The following is a 21,934-nucleotide window of genomic DNA, read 5'->3' as shown; positions in this document are numbered from 1 at the left end:
CACGCTCCGGGCTGCACACCTGACAGCCTGTGAGTGGGCTGATACAAAACTGCCCTGGTGACTTGCCTGGGTGGACAGAGGGGAGAGAGTCTGTTGAAACCTCTGACCTGGCCTCCTCCCGGCTCCAGCAGACTCACCTTCTCGGAAGCAGTGGCGAGCTTGGTTCCACTGGCATCAAAGGCCAGCGCGGCTAACGGGCTGTCGTGGGCCGGGATCATGTTGGCAGCTCTCTGGAAGGTAAACCGACAAGGTGACTGCCGGCCGTGAGGCTGAAACACCCACCAGCTGCTGCTAAGACACCAGAGCGGTTAATAGACCACTAAATCCATCTGACTTCCTTGGGGAGGGGGTCCAAGAAGATGCTGCTCCAAACCATAAAAAAAGTGAAGTGATCCGTCTCCGCTCCTTCCAGCACCCCGGTGGCCAGACGCTCGGGGCTGGGGTACACGGGAGCACAGCCGGAGGCAGGAGGACCCAGACCTGCTTGCCCACAGACAGCGTGGCCGTGAGCGCTGCGCGGCTGGGATGGGGAGCAAGGCTGCCAGAGGCCCCAGGGCGCTGGTTTTAGGAAACGGGAGGTTTTCTCAGCGAGCTCCCCAGGGGCGGAAGAAACCTCACCAGGTTGATGGTGTCGAAGACCTGCACCTCCCCGATGGTGGCGCTGCCGGGGTACGCCAGGTAGCAGTGCTCGTTGCTGATGGACAGGGCGCACAGGCCTGCGGGCAACGCACGGAGGGCACACGCGGGTCAGTGCCAAGGCCTCGCTCCGCACGTGCCGCACAACTCAGCGTTGACCTCACCAAGAACGCAGGAATCACGCTGAGCCCCGGTGCAGCGTGGTCGCTGCCCACCCCCCAAACTGCCACCTCAGGCGATGGCAGGGTCACAACAACACATGGAGGGCCTTGGGTCGGGAATGATCAGCAACCTCAGAACTGGAGGCCGAGCAAACCGACCTGTGTGGCCACAAGGCCAGCGTCAGGGGACGGCAGCCTGGTTTAAGATCAGTACTTCTAAACCTCTGTCTGTGGAACCTTAAAAAAAGAAAGCCTCTCCCCTACGCTATCTTTAAAGGCAGAGTCACGGAGGAGACTGCCGCGTCCCGGGGGCTTACCCGCGGGGTTCGGGGGCGTCTCCCGGATGGTGTGCAGCACCTTCATGTCCCGGATGTTGTGTATGTACAGGGACTCCTCCAGGCATACTATCAGCCTCTGGGGAAGAGACGAAGCACAGAGGGCCAGCCGTGAAGGAGGAGCCAGCGCCACACACTCGCCCCCGACGCGGCGCTCTGTGCCCCTTTAGAGCCCCGTGCACACTGGACCCTTGTGGCACAGGTACCGGGCAGGCCCCTCACCTACAGTCCAGTGGCGCCCAGAGCCGGCCCGGCTGCCCCCACAACTATTTCTGCCACTCGTACTAGGACATCTAATGATGCAATTTAATTCAACATAACAGAAACGAGTCAGCTCTGGCTAAGAAAAATTGGGCTTGTTTTTGTCTTGCTCTCAGCCCTCCCCGCATGAAAACCAGGTTGAGGGCTCTGGACAGACCCAGTGAAGGCGCACTGCTCTCAAAAACTGACGCTGAATGCGGCTCGGCAGGGCGACAGTAAGACCTGGGGATTTTTTTAACATATAAACATTTATTCTGCACTCAGATTACTCGGCAGGTGTCTAAGCTCTAGCTCCATGTTAGAGAAGAGGGACGTGCAGCTGACGAGCCACGGGAATGGTTCCCTGAGAGGGAGACCTGGCCCGCCGTGGCTTGTAATTTGCCATCCTAGCCCACCCCGTTCCCACCACGCCAGTGGGCTCCACTGTGACAACTCCGCCAGACCCGACCTCTCAGACCCCTGGCCGTCACTCCTCGGACCCACGGCAGTGCACAGAACCCTGGGCTGAGGGCAGAAAAGGCTGAAGGCCCTTAAGGGCAGTGCTGTAGTTGTGAATAAGGAAAAGCCACGAGACCGTCTCGTGAAATAAACTCAAGGACCGGCCACCAAGTCCACACGCCCGGCCACACATTCTTGTGAGTTTTGAGAAAGATACAAAAAAGTAATAAATCCTCCATCTTAAATTAAAAGTTAAATTAGCAGTTGAAAAAAAGGGAAAAGATGCTCACAGATTTTTTAAAAAAGTAACCTTTATAAAAATGAAAAGTAAATAAATGATGATTCCACTCTACAGCTGAGCATTCAGACAGAGCAGCGGGGAGGCCGCGTCTGGAGGGACGGGGAAAGCGCTGGGCAGAGGGGAGGGCAGCGTCAGGACGGAGTGGTCTGAGCAACACTCCTGAGACCAGGAAACAGCGCCGGGTCAGGATGGGGCGAGGTGAGCGGGCACCAGCCAGAGGCCGAGGGCCCAGAAACACCAGCTCAGGACCATCTGCGTCTTCCGGAGAGGCGCTGGAGGAAGGGGCATGGCGGGGACAGCCACAGAGAGCCACCCCGAGACACCTGCGGTGGGCCGGCACCCAGCCGTGCGCAGGTCGGAGCGCCGCTCACCTGCCGGTTCAGCCTCACGGCCAGGATGGTGTTGGAGTAGCTGTAGTTGCAGATCTCGGTGCCCTTCTTAAAGTGGCAGACTTTGAGCTTCCTGGGAGCTTTGAGGCTCACGATGGCCACTAAGCTGCTGGAGAACAACCTTTCCACGACGCACACGTCTTCAGTGTCAGCTGAAGGGGGAGAAACAGACACACGTATGTACCCGCGTCAACAGCACGACATGTTCGCGGGCATGGACCGTGTCACGTCCGCCAAGCAGAGCACGTGAGGGCCGTGGGGGCGCCGGGGACAGACTGGGTCAGGTTCACGGCGCACGGCCCAGACAGGTCGCTCTCAGGTCGCCCTGCTTTCTGCAAGGAGGGCTGCCCCCCAACCTCTGTCATAGGGAGGCCTCCCCACTCCACGCCCACATCACCTTGTCACTGCCCCTGTGGCTACCTGTGATCACCTTCCTCCTCTGCTCACCAGGGGCTCCATAAACACTCCGGATGTGAGCCCCGCCAGGACAGAGGCCTTGTTTCCGGGTCCCAGCTGGACCCTGGCACTTAAAACAGCAGCTGACACGTGCCGGGCCCCCCACAGTCCTGGAAGGACTCAGTCCTGGGAGGCCTGCTTTCCTCGCCCGTCAGTGGGGCTCACGACTAGTCCACACCCTCTCGGGAGGGGCTATAGTCAGCACTCTACCCCGTTAGCTCCCTGCCCCCCGCTTCTGGTGGGGGGCGCCCCACTCAGAAGGCTAGGTTCTAAACCACATGTGTGCGCATCCTGCATGGAACAGAACAGATCCAGGAGACCCTCTGCTGGCAGGACTTCACCTGCCACCTTCGCTGACCGCCTGCACACACCCCACCCTCCCTCCTCCCCGTTTTGTTTTACTGATAATTAACCTGGGGCAAGTTCAGATGGAGGGGCAGAGAATTCCGGAATGGAGGAAACTAGAGCCGAGAATCTAGACTGCCCCAACACGTGGCCTGTCGCCCAAGCTGCAGAGGGCTCAGCTGTGCCAGGCGCCAAGCACGTCCCCACTCATGAACCCAACAATGACCTGAGCGCGGCTCGGAGGACAGAGACACCCAGGAGGGCCAGCCCAGGGGTCCTGAGAGGTCTGACCAACTGGAGCCTTGGGAACGTTTCCACTGTGGACAAGAATGCCCCTCTGTGACAACTCACACGAAAGACAAAGGACGGAGCTACTCGAAAAGACTCCTTCCAGTAAGCCCCGACACTGAACTTCACGGTGTAACTTACAAACCAGCAGCATCTCGGCGGAGCGGCCAGTCCCTCCTGGGGTCTGACGCTCAGCTGACGGGCACGGCGCAGAGTGACCACGAGCATAGGAGGATGGGGACGGCCTGCTCGCCCTGGCTGATGTACTTAGAGCACCTGACCCGCAGCCAAACTCAGAAGAGACTGGCATCACCCAGGGTGCGACTATTTGCAGCAAAAGCTGCTTCCCTCAGGACCGACCCTTGCATTCTCTGATCAGCCCCTGCCCCTTGGGAAGCTGACAGGGAGACCCAAGTACACCCAGGGAGAGCCAGCTTGGTGAGCAGTGGATGCGGTGGCCTGGGTGGAGCCGGGAGGACCATCTGCAAGGCTGCAGTCCCCGGGTGGCCATGAGTGTTCCAGTGGGGTGGCCGATGCTCGGGCCCTGGGCTGAGGGGCCTTTCTTCATCACTGTCCAGCATCTCACTCTGCTGGCTCTCGGTTTAGTGACCCCACCTTTTCTTTAGGATTAGTAGCTGTCTGGAGCTGCATGGACCTGACCAACCGCATCCTCTACATTCCCCAGGAATGTGGACCACAGCTCGGCAGTGTGCTCCCCTCAGGCCAGCCTCCAAAGACAGTGTCTGCCTGCCCACACGGCCCCCCACCAGGGCTCTCACCACCTGGCACACTGAGTCTGGTCACGGACGTGATCTGGAGACCTGGACAAACTGACGGAACGGTGGAGGCAGAATGAAATGTGAACGGGGGTGAGAGAGAAGTGGGGGGAGGACTCGGGGAACCAGCAGCAGCAGCTGTGTCGTGAAGAGATGGGGCAGGGGCTGGAGGATGCGTGCGCTCCACGTGGACGGTCATGTGTGTGGCGTACGGTCAAAGGGAGCCTCTATCTGAAATAAATGGGCTACGAGGTGTACTGATGGAGAGACGACAAGGGAACAAGGAGTGAACTACTGAAAACCTGGAGGGCTGGGCTTTAACAGGACAGGGATCCCCCTTTCCCATCTGAATGGAGGGAGACGGAGGACGGGGCCGATGCAGGCGGGTGAGTCATCTGAGGGAGGAAACAGAAGGGAATTCCAGGCTGAAAGCGTCAGTTTCTCTCTGAAGCCCGCAGAGTGGGTGCTGCTTTGTGGGGCACAGAGGTGGAGGTTTACTGAGTGAGGACAGGATGAGCAGTCATCTCAGGGAGCAAGTGAACAGCTACAGGAAAACGCAGGACCATCAGCAGGCACTGGTCAGTCCCCACCGGAGGTCGTGGTAATAAATTAAAATGCAACTCAGTCAGGAAAATCGTATCGCTGCAACAGCTGCAGAAAAAGCAGAACAAAATCCAAAGCCTATTCATGGTGAAAACGCAGAAACCTCAGGATGGGAAGAAACGTCTTCAATTGAGAAAGGATATTTACGAAAAATCTCACTGCTGGTACCACACTCAATGGTGGAAATACTGGACCCATCCTTCTGAGGCTGGAAACCAGGCAGGCTGCCACGCGCCTCTCTTTGCACGGGACGGCGTACACACGGCGACAGGCAAGAAGGAGATAAAAAAGGCACAAGGACAAGAAAGGAAGATGTCACTCTCTACTGCTAGCTCACAGAATCTACCAAGCAACTACTGAATGTAATGAATGAATTTAGCAAAGTCACAGGATGCAAAGCTAGAAGACAGAAATCAACTGCATTTTTATACACCAGCAGCAAACAACAGGGAAGTGAAGTAAAGAAATTCCACTTACAACACTCTCAAAAACCAAAATATTAGGAAAACACTTAACAAAAGATCTAAGCCCTCCATAAAACCCCACAGAATATTACTTAGAGGAGTTGAAGACGATCTGTGTAAATGGGGAGACACACCACGCTCACTCGCGGAATACCCACACTGTGCAGACATCAGTTCTCCAGCGGACGTCCGGGTCCCGCACAATCCCAGTCACAACCCCAGCAGACGGTTCTGAAGACAAACTGATTTTAAAGCCAGAAAGGCAAAGCGGCCAGGGTGCCCAAGCTACCTTGAGAAAGAACCAGGTCGAAGGGCTACGTCACGTGGCCGCAAGCCTTCACACAGAAAGCCACAGTAGGTCCGACGCGTGCTTCTGACACAAAGGCTGACACGCGGCCCGCAGGAGAGCAACGCTGCCGCAGACCTGCACCTGGGGGCTTACCGCGCTCCATTATCCCAGGACTCAAAGGACTGTGCTTCGGCACCAGGGCAAGCCAATGGGGGAGAAAATTTTTTCCCACAAATGGTGGAACGGGAATTCATAAGGAAAAAAAGTTAACCTGTCTCAAACCTCACACCACACCCCAGAATTAATTTGAAAGGGATTACTGAACGAAACATAAAAGCTGAAACTATAAAGCTTTCAAAGAAAACACAGGAAAATACCTTCACAACTGGACAGTAGGCAAAGGTTTCCTAGGACACAAAAGGCCAAAATCATCAATGAAAAAGAACAGATAAACCAGACTACGTCAAAATTCAAAATGTTCGCTCAAAAGACAAGCCAAGCCCCAGACAGGGAAAAAATATTTACGAAACATATCTGACAAAGGACTGGCATCTACGCTATCCAACGAGCGCCGACAGCTCAATAATAAAGAGACAGAAACAACCACACTTAAAAAGGGACAAAAGACCTAACAGACATTTCACAACAGACATTAAAAGGCCAACAAGGACATGGAAGGGACCAAAATCACTGGCCATCAGGGGACTTCAGACTGAAACCACGACGAGCTATCGTCACACACGCATCAGAACGGCTGCAACGGAAAGGACCGATGACACGGACCCGCCAGCACCGCGAGCACGAAGCGGGCGGCCAAGCAGAGCCCGGGGCGTCTCACAGAACCAAACACGGCTCCACTCCTGTCTACCCAAGATAGAGGAACACACGTGTCCACAGAAAGATCTGTACGGGAGCGTTTACGGCAGCTTCATTCTTAACAGCTAAAAAACTGGAAAAAGCCCAGATTTCCATCCACAGGAGAATGGATAAACAAACAGTCATACACTCAGATACCGGGCAACTGAGACACAACAGTGTGGGCAAACCTCAGAACCATCACTTGGCGCGAAAAGCCCCCTTACTAACAGCACATGCTGCGTGTGCAGGATGGAGAACAGGCAAAACCAGGCCACAGCAGAAGAGCCCAGAGCACTGCTTGCCTCCGAGGGGTGGGAGGGAGCTGGGAGTGAGGAGGGTCGGGGAGCACGCGGGAACTTCCTGGCGTGGTGGTGAGCCTTGCTAGGAGTCCAGGTTACACACACGCAAGCACCTGTCAAAGCACAGAAGGTTTACGTGAGACCAGTGCTTTCCACCGGCGGAAAATACTGCCTCAAAAGGGAAAAACGAACACACTGAACTCTGGTCACTGACAGTCACCCTGGAGTACGTCAGGGGCCGTGTGAGGATGTCTGCAATGTACCTAGAAATGCAGACACGAGAGAGGATGGGTGTGTGGCTGGGAAAGCAGAGCGCTCACGACAGACTCTCGGTGGTGGGCACGTGGCTCAGCTGTAAAATACTTCCGCCTTCTCTGTGTTTGAAAACTTCCACTAATAAAAGGGTGGAGATGAGTCATTCATTTGTTTAAACCCAAGGGTAGAGACAGTGAAGAAATAATAGGCTTAGTTTAGGGTGTTTGCCGATCTTTCCTACCCAACTGTAAGTCTGAATTTAAAAAAAATTGATGAAAAAAAGCAAAGGAGACTTCTTTAAGAATTTTAAAAACAGGGGCAGTGTGGTGTGAAGACAGCAAAGCTATTTTCAACCGCAAATATTCATAAAAGCCAACACTATGATGGACCTCCATGTCCCCGTCACGTAGATTTAACAAATACCGTCTTTCCACCATTTAGCTTCACTCTATTTTTCCTCAATGAAGTTTCAAAGAGGGGCTCATCACCTTGACATTTTACCCCTAAATACTTTAGTAAGACCTCTAAATAAGGAAGAAAAATGTCTTTTCCAGGTCATGAATAAAAGTGAAAAATGTCTTACAACAACATCAACTCCAGGTGGATCAAGCATTTAATGTAAAACACAAAACCAAAGAACCGGACGATGCCATCAGCGGACGTTCGCGCATCCCTGGAGCGAAGGCCTTCCTAGTTTTCAGACACCTGACAAGAAGCGGTGGATACACTTGAACACACAAAAAGTCAAGACGTCAGAATGGCAAAAAGACCATAAGCAAGGTCAAAAAGCAAACAACCCAGAAGTATCTGCAGCCCACAACAAACGGCTAATCCGCTTTAAGTCAGTAAGAGACAAACAATCCGACAGAAGAGCAGACAAAGGGGGAGGAAGCAGTTAAGGAAAAACAAAATGACCACAGTGACTACATGAAAGTTTCATCTCAGTTATGATTCAAAAAAATGTAAAAAAGACCAGTGAACGTTTTTTAAAAATCTCAGACTCATAAATATTAAAATGTCTGACAATGCCTCGTGGTGCAGAAATGAGGAAACAGGCGCCAGACAGCGTTAACAGAGACAGGAACCCGAACTGCCTTTCTAAGGGCAACTTGGCAACATCCATCAGCTTTAACGTGCGGACCTACTGACCCACTCTTCCCGGCTCTGGGAGTCTCTCCTCCAGCTGTGCTCACAACTGGGCAAAACGAAGATGCTCACCCAGCTCACACCTACAGTGCCATCCGCTCGAGAGAAGTGCAAACACAGGCCCGCTCAACACCTGCACACAAGCGCTCACAGCAGCACTATTTACAACAGGAAGGGGCTGGAAGCACCCCGGGGTCCATCAACAGCACACAGCACACCCTGTGCTGTCACGTTGCTGGGCTAGAGGGGCGACGCACAGACAAACGCGTGAATCCCAACCTGCTGTAAGTGGAAGACGCCGCTCACACGTGGGCCGTTTATCTGACTCGTCCAGAGCAGCAGATCCGAGGCAGGGCGGACATCAGCGGTTGCCCAGGGCTGAGGGGGTGGGGGAGCGGGGGGGAGTCACCCTGCTGATGGACTCAGGGTTTCTTTGGCTGGGGTGGGGGGGTGTGTGTGATAAAAAATGTTTTAGAATTGGATTACAGTAGCCTGCACGGCTCAGTCAATAAACTGAACGCACTGAACTGTACACTTCTAACAGGTGACTTATGGCATCTAAATTACACCTCAAAAAAGGTATTAAAAAAAACACACACAGGCAGACTATTGCATAAATCTGAATTCTAGCCACAAACTATTGCATAAATTCAAATTTTGGCCAATATACCAAGATCTGACGTAAGGATAGGGCACAGGGACTTCAGATTCAAGCTGTGCTCCGGTGAGAGCAGGAGTGATGGATGGGGGCAGAGCGGCGTCGGGGCTGAGGGGACTTCACCGCCATCTTCTCTAAGACTGTGGGGGCCTGCACCCCAGAGCACACACACGGCCTGAAGGGCCCCCTCAAACCGCCGAAGTCATACACTGAATATCAGGTTTTCTCTGGGAAATACCTGCCGCTTGCATCAGATCTCCAAAGGCGCCACGAACCGGAAAAGGCTGAGGCCGTGTGCAGAAGGCACGTGAGCCGCCAGCCACCCGGGGCTGACGCCTTTTTGTCACTACACACCAGGCAGAAACAGAGGAGGGTGCACTTCAGCCCCGGCAAGCGACCCGCCTGCCTTCTCGGTGGTGCACCCAGAAGGCGGCCCGTCTCCACGCGCTGTCCAGGTTTAGGTTTGTTATTCTTCTCTGTGTCATTTCAAGAAGCTCTTTAGAGTCTTTATATCACTCCCCACTCCCAAGAAAAGTTGGAGGAACAAGCATAGAAGAGCCCACACGCCCGGAGTGGTCACTCTCCACTGAAGTGAGCGCACACAGCCCAGCCTCCCGTGACAGGAAGCAGGCCGGTCACCGAAGGGCAGAGCCGCCACACCGAAGGACGCCGGGCAGCGGGCACGCAGGCCAGCCAGGGAGGGCTCCGTGGCCTTGCTCTCCTGTCTGTTCTGGGTGGGCTTGGCCACAATTTCTGCCACACTTTCTTCCTCACGACTTCCTACCCAAAATTCAATTTAAGAAACTGTTTCACACTTGAGAACTACATTCAATATCTTGTAGTAACCTCTAACGAGAAAGAACGTGCAAGCGAATGCACGTGTGTGTGTACGACTAAAGCACTGCCCTGTGCACCAGAAACGGACGACAATGTAAACTGTCTATACTTCAACTAAAAAAAAAAGGAGAATGTTGTTTTGCTTCTGCTGGTGCAGTTTAGAGCTAGTGATGATAAAACTTCCCACAGTGGGAAGGGGGAGGGACACAGCCAGTAACTAACCCAGCACACTTCCCAATGGGACGTCTGTGGTGCCCGGAGTAACAGAGAGGCGCAAGTTAAGAGCCGAGTCGTCCTTCACGACAGATTCGGGCAGAGGGGCTACTGGGAGGCCCACCACCATGCGTCTCACTGCAGCGAACGCCCCGGCCAGTGCACAGCCAGCCAGACCAGAGCCACGTCAGACAGGCTGCTTATGCTGAGCTGCAGACCTGAACGCTTTGTGGGGTGTGGCGTCCTAGTTCAGACACATAGATGCAGAGATGACACAGGATGTCGACTCTGCAAAGGCCAGTTTCTCTCTAAACTTCTGTGACATTTTACAAATAATAAACACAAATAGTTTACAAATAATTAGTCCTTTATACTGCCTAACAGGGTAGGGTTTCGTTGCAGTACTATTTCAGGGAAAAGAGACCACATATTTGCACATAATATATTTTAAAATAAATAAAAAAGGACACACAGGGAGGGAAAGAGAGAATGATAAATGAGGCACTCCAACGGGCAGAGCATACATGGGAGTCCTTGCAACTTTCTTGTAAGTTTGAAATGAGAATATAGAGTTAAAAAAAAAAATCTTCCAATGCTGCTGGGCAAAGGGTTTTTCATTTGTTAAAACAAGCAGAACAAGTAGCTGTCGATCTTGTTTCTCCCAAGACCAGCTCTGGTTCATTCTTTCCGTAACGGCAGCGGTGAGCGACAGCAAAGATCTGATTTCACGATGGATGGTCAGGAGTCAGGAGGGAGCAAGCCGGCTGGGCCTGGGCGAGATGCTGGGGCAGTAAGCTCCGCTCTGCTCAGAATCTATTTGTGGAAAAATCCCAGAAAACAATCTTGACTCGGCAGCTAATCTGTTTCCTAAGAGACATTCTTTTACCTGCTCAATAAAAGACTATGAAAAAGGTGGGTAACGATTAAGGACCAAAGGAATTTAACATCTTCAGTTTCATGAACTAACCCGAGGGGGCAGGTTCTGTCCATTCTGTCCTATTCTGAGGGGCCAAGTTCACTGAGGAGAACAGAGATCTACAGACCACCTGACCGTGCTGGTCAGCAAATGCCCACTCTTTTAACGATGCTGTCAAGACATCACATTTTGTTCCACAAAAAGCCTTTCAAAAATGAGGAGCCAAGAACCAGTAAATAAACTTCATGGAAACAGATCAGTCAGGAACCTGATTCAATCTGAGGACGAGTCAAGACAAGGCTTTGGGACTCTGACACCCTATCGGAGCACGGGCTCTCCAAAGAGGGGGGCCTGTGATTTCCAAATCTGTGACTCTCATCACTGTAGCAACAATGCAACAGCACGATTCAGGCACTCGTGCGGACGTGGATTTAACAAACGCTTCAGCCCTTCATGGAAGCCCAGTGGCATCCTTTTTCTAGAGAGGGATTCTCTTCCCTTCTTTGAAGAAATTCCCTGTGGAAACAACCCTACGTGGGACCGAGTCAGGGGAGCTGACGTGGAGACTCAGAAACACTCGCGTGAGACAAGCAAGCACGTCAGTTCACAGCGAGCGCAGCACCCAGATCACGTCTTCCAGCTACATCCTGGGAGCAAGGCATTTCAGAAGCGTTGGTAAGCACCAGGAGGCAAGTCTGAGGACAAAGAGGAGTAAAGTCTCAGGCAGGAGCCATGAGTTAGGGACCCTTATTCTAAGAATTCTGGGTCTAGCTGTGTCCCTGGAAGGGGCCTGGGCACCGGCCTTTGGGGGGCAGCGAGGAACAGGGCCTCGTGGGGAAAGTCAGACACACTTGGCTGATGGAGGGGAGGGGCCCCTGAGTGCCCGCCCCTGGATGGGAGAGGCCAGGGCCCGGGAGGGAGCCCGGAAAGCCTCTGACCTCGGGCGCCACGGGAACCCCACAGCTGCAAGTGATCACCGTTTCCCCTGGTGCCCCCACTTATGTTAATGGAGGCCGGGGTGCGGGGCGGTACTTAGGTCTGTGTTTGCTCAACACTCTGTCCCTAGCATGACATCCGACACAAATCCCGTCACTTGTCCTTTGTCCTCCTCCATTTAAATAGAAGTGTCACAAGAACAGGAACTCTGTCACCACTGCGTCTCCACACCAGAACAGGGCTGGCATGTAGCGGGTCCTCAAAAAATGACTATGGATGAACGGAATCAAGAACGAATACAACACATCTGCTCACGTTAACTCACTGAAGCTCCCTTCTTAAGACACGTTCACAGGTGAAGGAGAATTCCAAGATGGAACAGCGACCACAGTGAAAGCAAAGCTGACAGCAGTGGAACACTCGGGAAGGATGGCCTGGCATCGCTAGTAAGGAGAAAGCTCACTTCCCCAAAACTGAGTGCTGGTGTGGATAATTAAATTGCTAACTATGAAATCTCTCCTTGAATCTGCTCCCCCATGTGACTAATTACAAGAAGAATCCTGAACTCCCCAATTCTCTGTAACAAGAATTCTTAACTAGGTCACGGTCGTCATCACGCACAGAGAAAACATTTATAAACCATGGATCTGACAAAGGACTAGAATCTAGAATATAGAAAGAACTCTCAAAACTCAACATTAAAAAAAAAAAGAACAAATAATCCGACTAGAAAGTGGGCAAAAGCATGAACAAACATTTCACTGAAGATAACATACAGATGGCAAATAAGACAAGGAAAGACGTCCGTCGCTGGGGAACACAAACTAAACCCACAGCGAGACAGGCCCGCACACACCCAGCAGGACGGCTGAAATAAAACCAGCCGTTACCCCCAACGCTGGCAAGGGTGCTGAGGGCCTGGCTCGTCGCACATTGACGGTGGGAATGTGAAATAGCACAGCCACCACAGAGGACAGGTCAACAGGTTAAAACACAAAAACACCAGCACAGGACACAGCGATTACACTCAGACATTTACCCTAGAGAAAAGACAAGCTGCCTCCACACAAAACCCCGTGCGCAAACGTTCACAGCAGCCATCTTTTTAACAAACAGCCCAAACCTGGAGTCAGCCCAGACATCCTTCAACAGGCGAGGGTCAAACAGTCGGCTGCACCCACGCGGGGGTCAGCCTCGGCCACAGGACGGACAGCGCTGCCGCCGCCCGCAGCCAGGGTGAGCTTCCAGGGGACGCTGCTGAGTGGAGAAAGCCAATCTCAGAGGGTCACGTACTTCCATTTAGGTAACACTTTTGAAATGACAATATTTTAAAAGCAGAGGACAGATTAGTGGCTGTCAGGGTTTAGGGATGGGGCGTGGGAGGGAGGCAGGTGTGGTTATAAAACGGCAACTGGAAGGATCCTGTGGTGTCAGAACTGCCCAGTAACTAGGCTGTGGTGGATACGGGAAGCTGCGTGGGTGTTAACACGTACAAGACCTGCACGCCCCCCCACACCCACGTACAGAACCTACACACGCCCCCCCATGCCTCCACCATATACACACACCCACACCCCCTTACACTCCTGCCCACGTACAGAACCTACACACACACCCCCACACAACACACCCCCACGCCCACAGAGCCTACACACCCCCCGACACATACAGAATCTACACACCGACACCTCCCCACACCCCTGCCCATGTACAGAACCCACACCCCCCCACATAAAGAACCTACACCCCCACGCCCACACCCAGAATCTACATACACATCCCCACCACGTACAGAACCTACACACCCACACCCTCCCACACGTACAGAACACACACACACACGTACAGGTAAGACTGGTGGGGGGACCTGAACATGGGGCATGGATTACATCAATGTTACCTTCCTGGTTGTGACACTGCACCATAGGTTTGCAAAATGGTACCACTGGGGGAAACTGGGAGAAGAGTAGAGGCGTCTGTATTATTTCCTAAAACTGTATGTAAATCTACAATTGTATTAATGAGAAAGAAGTTACTGATGTGGGAGAGTCAAAGCTTTCCATCCTATTCTCACGGGGGTGCTGCTACTTACTCAGCAAGCTCGCTTGCGCGCTCTCTCGCTCTCTCTCTCTCTCTCTCTCTCACACACACACACACACACACACACACACACACACACACACACGAAAACCAAAGAAAGTGAGGTCCAGGGACAAAGCCAACCATATAAAGCCACAGTAAGTGACTGAGCAAGACGTCAAAGCTCACGACCGTCCGCAATCCCGCAGGCCTCTGACACGCAGCTACTCAAATGCCACAAAATGCCAACTGGAGGACATAAACCATTCCCAAGGGGATGCAAAGTTCCCAAGTTTCTGGAAGCCCTCTATGACAGACACCTGCATGGTTTAAGTGGCATTAAAAAGGGGGAGAAGTTACAGAACGATGCATATAGTACGATACCATGCATTGAAAAAGACAGCCCGTAAAACAAGTCTTTATGCGCATTTGTAAGTGTGCAAACGCCCAGGAAGAGACCTGGGAAACACATACACTGTTGCTCAGTCGTCACCTCTTGGTAAGGTGACGTAGGATTATTGGTCAAGGGGTATTTGGATCTTAACCATCATGTCTGAATTTAAGAATGCAACCTAATTCAAGTATAACTTGTCTGTTTTAAGAAAGGGGAAAAATAAAGCAAACACTTACTGCATTCATAGATCTGTTCCAGTTTATCCACAGAAGAAAGGGAGAAAAACTTATAACCGGATTTACTACCAACAGCTAGAGACCTGCAAAAAAGCCAAATTCAGACATAAGAGCTGATACGGGTGGGTATGATGCACAGACTAGCTCCACGTCACCGAACAGTCACCGTCACCTCTACCGGCAATGAACACAGACCGTCTCGTGTCATTTGTACCCGGGGAGTGGTGGCGGAGCAGGGACGAGAGGGACAGAGGAAGACATCACACCTCATAGCCAGGAAATGGTGAATGTCAGCAGAATAAAGATAGGCGATATTCTTACTGAAAACCTACAAAACGGTAAAGATAAGCTTGACATAAAAATAAAAGTAATTGGCCCTAAATTAACGATCACCTCAAAGCAAAGTGGGGTTTCTCAGGTGATCTGATAGACGAGCATGGTGTACCTGAGAGTCCAAAAGGTAAGATAACATTGTAAATTTTAAACAAAGATCTACAGCCTCAGCAGAGGACACCGTCTTTCTGCGTCTCAGTAAGGCCGTAACAGACGCAGCTCAGTCACCTAAGCTAAGCTACAGCTGAGCAGGGGATGGAGCTAAACAGACCACACTGCTAAGGTACAACCTGGCATGAAAGGGAAGACTGCATGACACTGTTGGCCTGGAAGGAAAAATCCCACCAGCCTTGCGTGTACGAGTCTATGCGCATCACTCAGCACCGCTGCTTCTGCTGAGAGGATCGGAGGGACCGCAGAGCTCCCCGGGGCCCCGAGCACAGGAGAGCTGCGCCACTAAATGAAGCACCTCGCCACCGAAGATCCCTAGTTTGCAGAACGTGACTGACCAGGGAGGGGGGAAGAAGGAGAAAGCACAGCTTTCCGAAAGGGGATGAGAGAATAAAGCAGGACACGGTGGGATGTGCGAAGAATCAGGGGCTGGGATCACTTTGGTATCTACTGTCTGGGAGAACATGAGAACAAGAGGAGCCAGAGGATAAACTGGAGGATGAGAAATGAAAACTGACGTTTCATATTATGAGTATTTGCACACCAAGGTACAAATCAGGGCTCCTGTAATGGTCATTTCATCTATTAAACACTTGAGGTTCCCAACCTCTCTCACACTCGTGGAGAAGAAATACATTCCAAGAACAGAGCTGCTATAATTACTGTTAAACTTTTAAAATTGCAATTGGTTCATCTTAGCATAACAGAAATGAAACTCTTTCTACCAGCCCATATAATTTTTCTCTGCAAAAACACTTCACTGTGTTGAATTAATTCTATCAGTGAAGTAATTAGGCACTGTTACCTGTAGATATTTTGAGAAGCCATAAAGGAACCAACAAAAATACAAGAATATCCAGAAAAGCTAAAAATAAAACAAAATCTCAACAATTTATAACCTCTGGAAAATGTTTTCCAGATAACTAAGGGTTGCTATTTTAAGCACCAAACCTTTTCCCCACCATTTCTGACTTAAAAAAATAAGTCATTCTTACACGGTCTTTTGTGTGGGATGGCAAACCCCCAGCATCTGACTGGACTCCCACCACTGCACGTTTACTGTCGTGACACAGTGACCCTCTCAGACTCTAACAAGGAGCTGAGGGCTTCGTGTGCCTACATCAAATGGCAGGCTGCAGCGCGGGGCTACAACGGTATTTTCCACCTTCTGTTCTGCTGTCAGTTGTCACTGCGCCCGGAGCATCCTACCATCACTAACAGCCGCTTCCTCTTTCAAATTTCTTGCTGACGTGGGAACCAAGCCACCAAGCTTATTAGTTCCATGTAAACGATAGGCCTAGAGAGGGCTCCTGTATGTGCAAAACTAACGAGCTTTAATGAATTAACGAGAACCTGGATTTTGATCTATCCAGGGTCCTAGCTGTGCTTCAAACAGGTAGAATTTGTTAAAACTGATCAAATATTAGAACTTTGATGTTCCTCCAGATATTCAGAAACTGATGTAAGATATTAAATGTCTTAGCTAGACTTTTAATCTCATGGTTTACAAAACATTGTGCACACCCATCAGTAGGAAATGTAAGCAAAAATACACCAAACATTTTTGGTATGTACATGTGGTTAGTATGAGCATACACTTTATCAATAAAGGCAGACTTTTTTTTAAATGGAGGTAGTTGGGGATTAAATCCAGGACCTCGTGCATGCTAAGCATGTGCTCTACCCCTGAGCTGTACCCTCCCTGCAAGGCAGGCATTTTTAAAGGATGATGTGAAATATAAATGGGTTTGATATTTACATCTCAAATGCCTACTATCAGGTTCACACACTCTCTTGGGAAAGTCTGCTTTTAATGACCGCTCCCGAATCGCCTGACCACACACTGGCAGACATGTTAACAGGAGGAGAGCAGGTAAGAATGAGATTCCCCTAATAAATCATCACATCCCCCAGTCAGTGTTTATGTGGCTTTTTAAAAAGGTAACACAGTGACATCTCTTACTGACAAAGGGGAAAACAGAAAAGAGGATACATTCACCTCATCTCTACCCCAGTGCTTCACCCCTGCCTTCAACTGGGTCTGGTGTCAAAATCTAGGGACCTGTCTGCTGTGCCCTCTGGAGACAAGGCCTCAGTCCTTCCCTTGGGGCAGGGGAGACAGTGCCTGCTTCTCAAACACACTTGGGCTGATCTCTTTCCCAGCATCACACCTGCTCTGCCCCAGTGGGAGAGCTTCCGGGGAGGCCGCCCAGAGCCTTTGGGGGATTCTGCGGGTTAAACTCGGCTGGTTCTCTGCTTCCTCCACCGCTAAGAGAGGACTCACCTTCCCTCACCGCTCGCTAGCTTCTAAAATTTTGTTGCTACTGTCTCCTTTCTCATTCTCCTCATCCTACGGGTTTAAGCCTTTTTCAGTATCTTTTTGGCATTTTATTGACTGACATTTTATCAGGGTTCTGAGGGAACCAAAATAAGTGTCTGTGTTTTATCTACCATCTTTAACTGCAAGTCTGTGTCACTGATTTTAAACTTGAGTGGTTCAACATCTAAAAGACAGTGATTTCCACCAAAAAACAAAAGTGTTTTAAAAAGCATTAAAACATTTAAAATGAAAAAATCTTTTTCTTAATTCCCTTTTCTTTTCTCTACTCTCTGAACAGTGATCAGTTCACTAAAGTTTTCTCTTTTCACTACTTTCATCAAAAGCCAGACTGGATGATGGGGTCAAGTGGAAACAGTCCACACCCATAAAAAGGAAGCCACCTGGACTGTTGCTGAGACCAGGCAGGCCCCAGGGCCCTACTCAGAAAGCTCACTGCCACGGCAAGCCTCCCCTCCGCTCACATCCTGTCCACCCCAGACGCCACTTGAGTATCCCTAAGGCCCTTGATACTTAATAATTGCGGAGGCAGAGTTCATCTTTTCCCCTAAATGGAATCCCTCTCTGATCTTTCTCCCAAAGTATTTTATCACTGTTCATTCAGAACCCAAAGCTGGAGACTGGGGAGTGACCTTAACTTCTCCCTTTGATGCATGTCACTCATCCCGTGGGTCCCGCCACACCCTGATGGCCCCCAGTCTTGTTTCCACTGGCTACTGCTGCTGGACAGTGTCCTCCTCAGGGACTGCCCTGCCCTCCTCAAACACATCCTCTCCACAGCAGGCAGAACAACCTCCAACTTTAAGGTTGAAGGATCCCTCAAGACTATCTACTCCCAAGCCCTTTGATTTACTGATAAAGGAAAAGGACCTTCTCAGAACAGCTGCTGAAACCTAGAAGAAAGCCAGTCAAAGGAAGCCATAAATTCAGACCAGAGCTTCCTTACTGTCTCTATGCCCATAACTTTCAGACACATACAACATCAATGCTACAAACGGAAGACTTGGGAAATCAAGTCCCAGTCATCACTCTATCCCTTTTAGAAATGTAATTTCTAAACGATGCATACATCGCTACACCTCTGACCTCCCACAAGATGAGTGTCACCCCCTGGACCTATTCAGTCCCTGATGCCTCCATTTAAGACTCAAGTGACACTCTGCCACTTACTAGTCAATGTCAAAAAAAAAAAAAAAAACCCCAAATTCCTCCAAAATAAGCTTTCCAAAGTGTTACTTTCAGAAACTAGGATTGAAACTAACCAGTTGAAAGAGAGACAAGGGGGACCAACTTTTCTTGATGTCTTTTAACCAATTCTGGTTAAAAAAAGAAAAAGAAAACGGTGAAAAAAAAAAACCCCCAAAACATTGTAAAATGACTATAACTCAATAAAAAAAAGTTAAAAAAATTCACACTTTCAGAATAAGAATCATAGGAAAAAAATACAATATTTGAAATCATATACCAGGACAAACAGAAAGGACAGATACAGTTTGCTATGGAAGGAGTATTGCTGCTCCAGTGTTACTAAACACACAACATGTGTTCTATTATGTGAAATGGCTTCCAGATTTTCTCACTGAATACCATGAACATAGATCCAATATCCTTTGTCTTGTGAAAAATTGTGTTCCTTTATTAAAAGGAACACTGGAGATAGACAAGGGGGTAAGGAGTAAACTGTAGAGCCTCCGTCTAGGAACATCTGTATTGCTTTCAGTCACTTTAATCAATAACCTTTCAGTATAATCCTAACTTACTTTTTCGTACAATTTATGCTCCTACTCTCTCTCTCAAGGTCTCCTTGGCAAGTCAAAATTATGACACAAATCTTGTCTTGAACTAATAACTTTAGGGCCAAGGGAGGAGTGGGAAGGAAGGCACACGACTTCCAAGTACAAAAAGACCTTATTTCAGGCCAGAGTGACAGCCTTCTATTTACATATAGGGAAATTGGTAGCCCATTTGAGTAACAGCAAAAGAGAATGCCTTCTCATATTTGACTTCCTTTCAGTATAAATGATGAGCAGTGAAACACTGAAAGAATGGTAGAAAATGTTTTGGAAATTCTCTATTTTATACAAGACATTAAAAAAAAAACCAAAAAACCCAAACCATAAAGCTACCATTCTGACGGGTCTCAAAATACTAAGCACTTAAAAACCAAGTCACAGCTGGTTTGAAATGTTCTCCTCCCTACCTGGATTAGTATAACATAGTCCATCTCCGTCATAACCACCTGCAACAGGTTGTCCAAGTTGTTTCTGTTGTACTGGCTTTTGGTCACAAAGAACACTACAGTAATTGATAGTTTTCATATTTAAAGATTGCTACAGTTAGCTTTCTAGAGTCACTGTCCTCAAAATCCTACAAGAGCGTGTCAGATTGGAAAGAACAGAAGAGAATTCAGGAAATCCTAAGTTCTAGTCCTGCCCCAACTCCACTATTAACCAAGTGTGAGAGCCAGGCTCTGCTCTGACCCCTCCTGGACTTCGGTGTCCCCCCTGTAGTTGGAGGAGGTGCTCTGCTCCCTCCCAAGTACAACACAGCCCTTGTGGGGGTGTCTGCACCACTTTCACAACTTTGGGAGGAACTACTGAGCACCCACTGCACACCACTGACTTGCTCCTTGCCGTTCTGCAATTAAATTTTAATTTAAAAAACAAATCTTATTTACTACCTTGCCCATTCCATTCAACCAGTAACAACTCAACCAACCACTTACTATGAAGCCAATGGACCACTCCTCCTTCCCTCTGACATCACTTCCTCTTACTCACTTCCCAAGATGGCTCTCCTCCCTTCCAGCACCACAACTCATCCTTCCTTCTCCAGAAGCCTCATCTATTATCTATCCTCACACATCACCTCAGAGACAGGCTCTGAAGAATCGGCTTTAAATCCATACGGGTTTGGACAAATAGCATGTCAAATCCACGGGCTGGCATCAAGGGCCTCTCTTCCCCTAGAAGGACGGCCCATTCCCTGAAGGGTTCCCCTCGGGTGTTTCTGACACATCCCCCTTGGCTCTGTTTCTCCCCAAGTCAAGAGACCAGGATTCCTGCTAAGTCTCCTTCTTGCTCGATGAGGACATCAAAGTTACCTGCCGAAAAGAACAGCGAGACAGGGAGAAAAGGAAATAAAAGGGACCCTGAGATGCTGAGAAGCCGCGAAAGGCCCGAAGAGGGCAAAGAGTGGAGGAAGAAGGCTGAGGGAAAAGGGGGAAGCGGGATATAAGGAAGAAGCCCACTCCCACCGCTCCGGAGGCGGCAGAGACAAGTCAGGCCACTAAGTTCTGCCCCAACTTTGTGAGAAGTGAGGTCCGAAAAGAGAAAGCCTTCCCGCCGGTGGGAAAAATACCTCCCTTATAGCCATCACTTTCCCGCCCGGAGATCGCAGCTCCAGGGCAGCGCCCCGAGGGTCCCCAGGGACGGCGCCCCTCCCTCCAAGCCCCGGGCCCGCCCGCGCCCTCCGGGGCTCCAGGCCCCCGGCCCCGACCCTCCCACCCCGATCTCCGACCTCCGACCCCCGGCCCCGACCCCCGCCTGTGCCCGTCCTTACGTGACGTCCTGGTTGAAGTTGGCGAAGAGCAGCTGGCTGGCGCCGGCCTCGCCGCTCTGACTCGCCAGGTTCATGGTGGGCGCGCGGCTAGTGGGCCCGACCCTGGGCTCGCGCGCGGGTGGGCAGGTCGGGTGAGCTCAGGGTCGGCGCCGAGCCCCGCTCGCCGCCTCGCTCGCCCCCACTCGCTGCTCGGGCATCAACCGCCGCCTCATCCCGACCCCTCTTGTTTATGCTCCAGAGCCGGGGCACCTGGCGCGCGTGCGCGGCCCCGCCCCCTCGGCGCACGGCCTCTCAGGGCGCAGGCGTACTGTGGAGGTCCCACCCCTTCACCTCCGGCCCGGGCCCAGGTTCCGGCGAAACACGCGCACGCATGGGGACACGCGGGGGCGCATGGGCCGGGCTTGCGGGCGCGTCAAGAGCCGCGCATGCGCATGGGGGAGAGTAGGCGCTCCGTATCCCCCGCCCCCATCGTTTTTTTCGCATTAGAAGGGCCTGCCGCGGGCCCATACCTGCCGAGAATGTGCGTTATCTTGTTTGGTACCTATAGCAACCCTCTGTAGAGAATGTTGCATTCCCATTTTACGAATTTGCAAACTGAGGCTCAGAAATACTAATTTATCTGCTAAGGTTAGATCTGAGAGCCGAAACCCCATTTTTTCTCCAAGACCCACGCGTTCTAGGTCCCTGGGAGAAGATTCCATTTTACATTCACTCTTTCATTCAAGAATATTTAGGGAGCTCCTTCCTTGTGAACTTAATGGGCCTCCTCCTTTCTCACAGCGAAGTTACAGTGGGAGAGATACTTAAACACAGTTACAAAGCCGGGGTGCATTGAGAGCACGTCACGAGGACACTTAACCTAGACTTCAGGGACGGGGACTGTGCAGCCAAGAAGGCTTCCTGGAGGAGATGAGACCTGAAGTTTGAGTCGTAGGTAAACAACCTAAGGGGATGGAAGCATT

General features: G+C 50.8%; 1 protein-coding gene across 1 annotated transcript in view; it reads right to left on the bottom strand.

Annotated features, from left to right (window-relative positions):
* WIPI2 (WD repeat domain, phosphoinositide interacting 2) overlaps positions 1 to 21,241 on the bottom strand; it is a 29,069-nt gene extending 7,828 nt beyond the window's left edge. Inside the window, exons 1-6 of the mRNA XM_074345600.1 lie at positions 20,973 to 21,241; positions 14,570 to 14,652; positions 2,504 to 2,673; positions 1,115 to 1,211; positions 619 to 716; positions 138 to 230 (exon numbers count right to left, since the gene is read on the bottom strand). Coding sequence (XP_074201701.1) covers positions 138 to 230; positions 619 to 716; positions 1,115 to 1,211; positions 2,504 to 2,673; positions 14,570 to 14,652; positions 20,973 to 21,046 — 615 coding nt within the window. The 5' untranslated portion in view covers positions 21,047 to 21,241. The remainder of the gene's footprint in view (positions 1 to 137; positions 231 to 618; positions 717 to 1,114; positions 1,212 to 2,503; positions 2,674 to 14,569; positions 14,653 to 20,972) is intronic.
* Positions 21,242 to 21,934: the final 693 nt, after the last annotated feature.

This window comes from Camelus bactrianus, chromosome 18, assembly GCF_048773025.1.
Source record: "Camelus bactrianus isolate YW-2024 breed Bactrian camel chromosome 18, ASM4877302v1, whole genome shotgun sequence".
NCBI classification, from domain to species: Eukaryota; Metazoa; Chordata; class Mammalia; order Artiodactyla; family Camelidae; genus Camelus; species Camelus bactrianus.
This window is presented reverse-complemented; position numbering and strand designations above follow the sequence as displayed.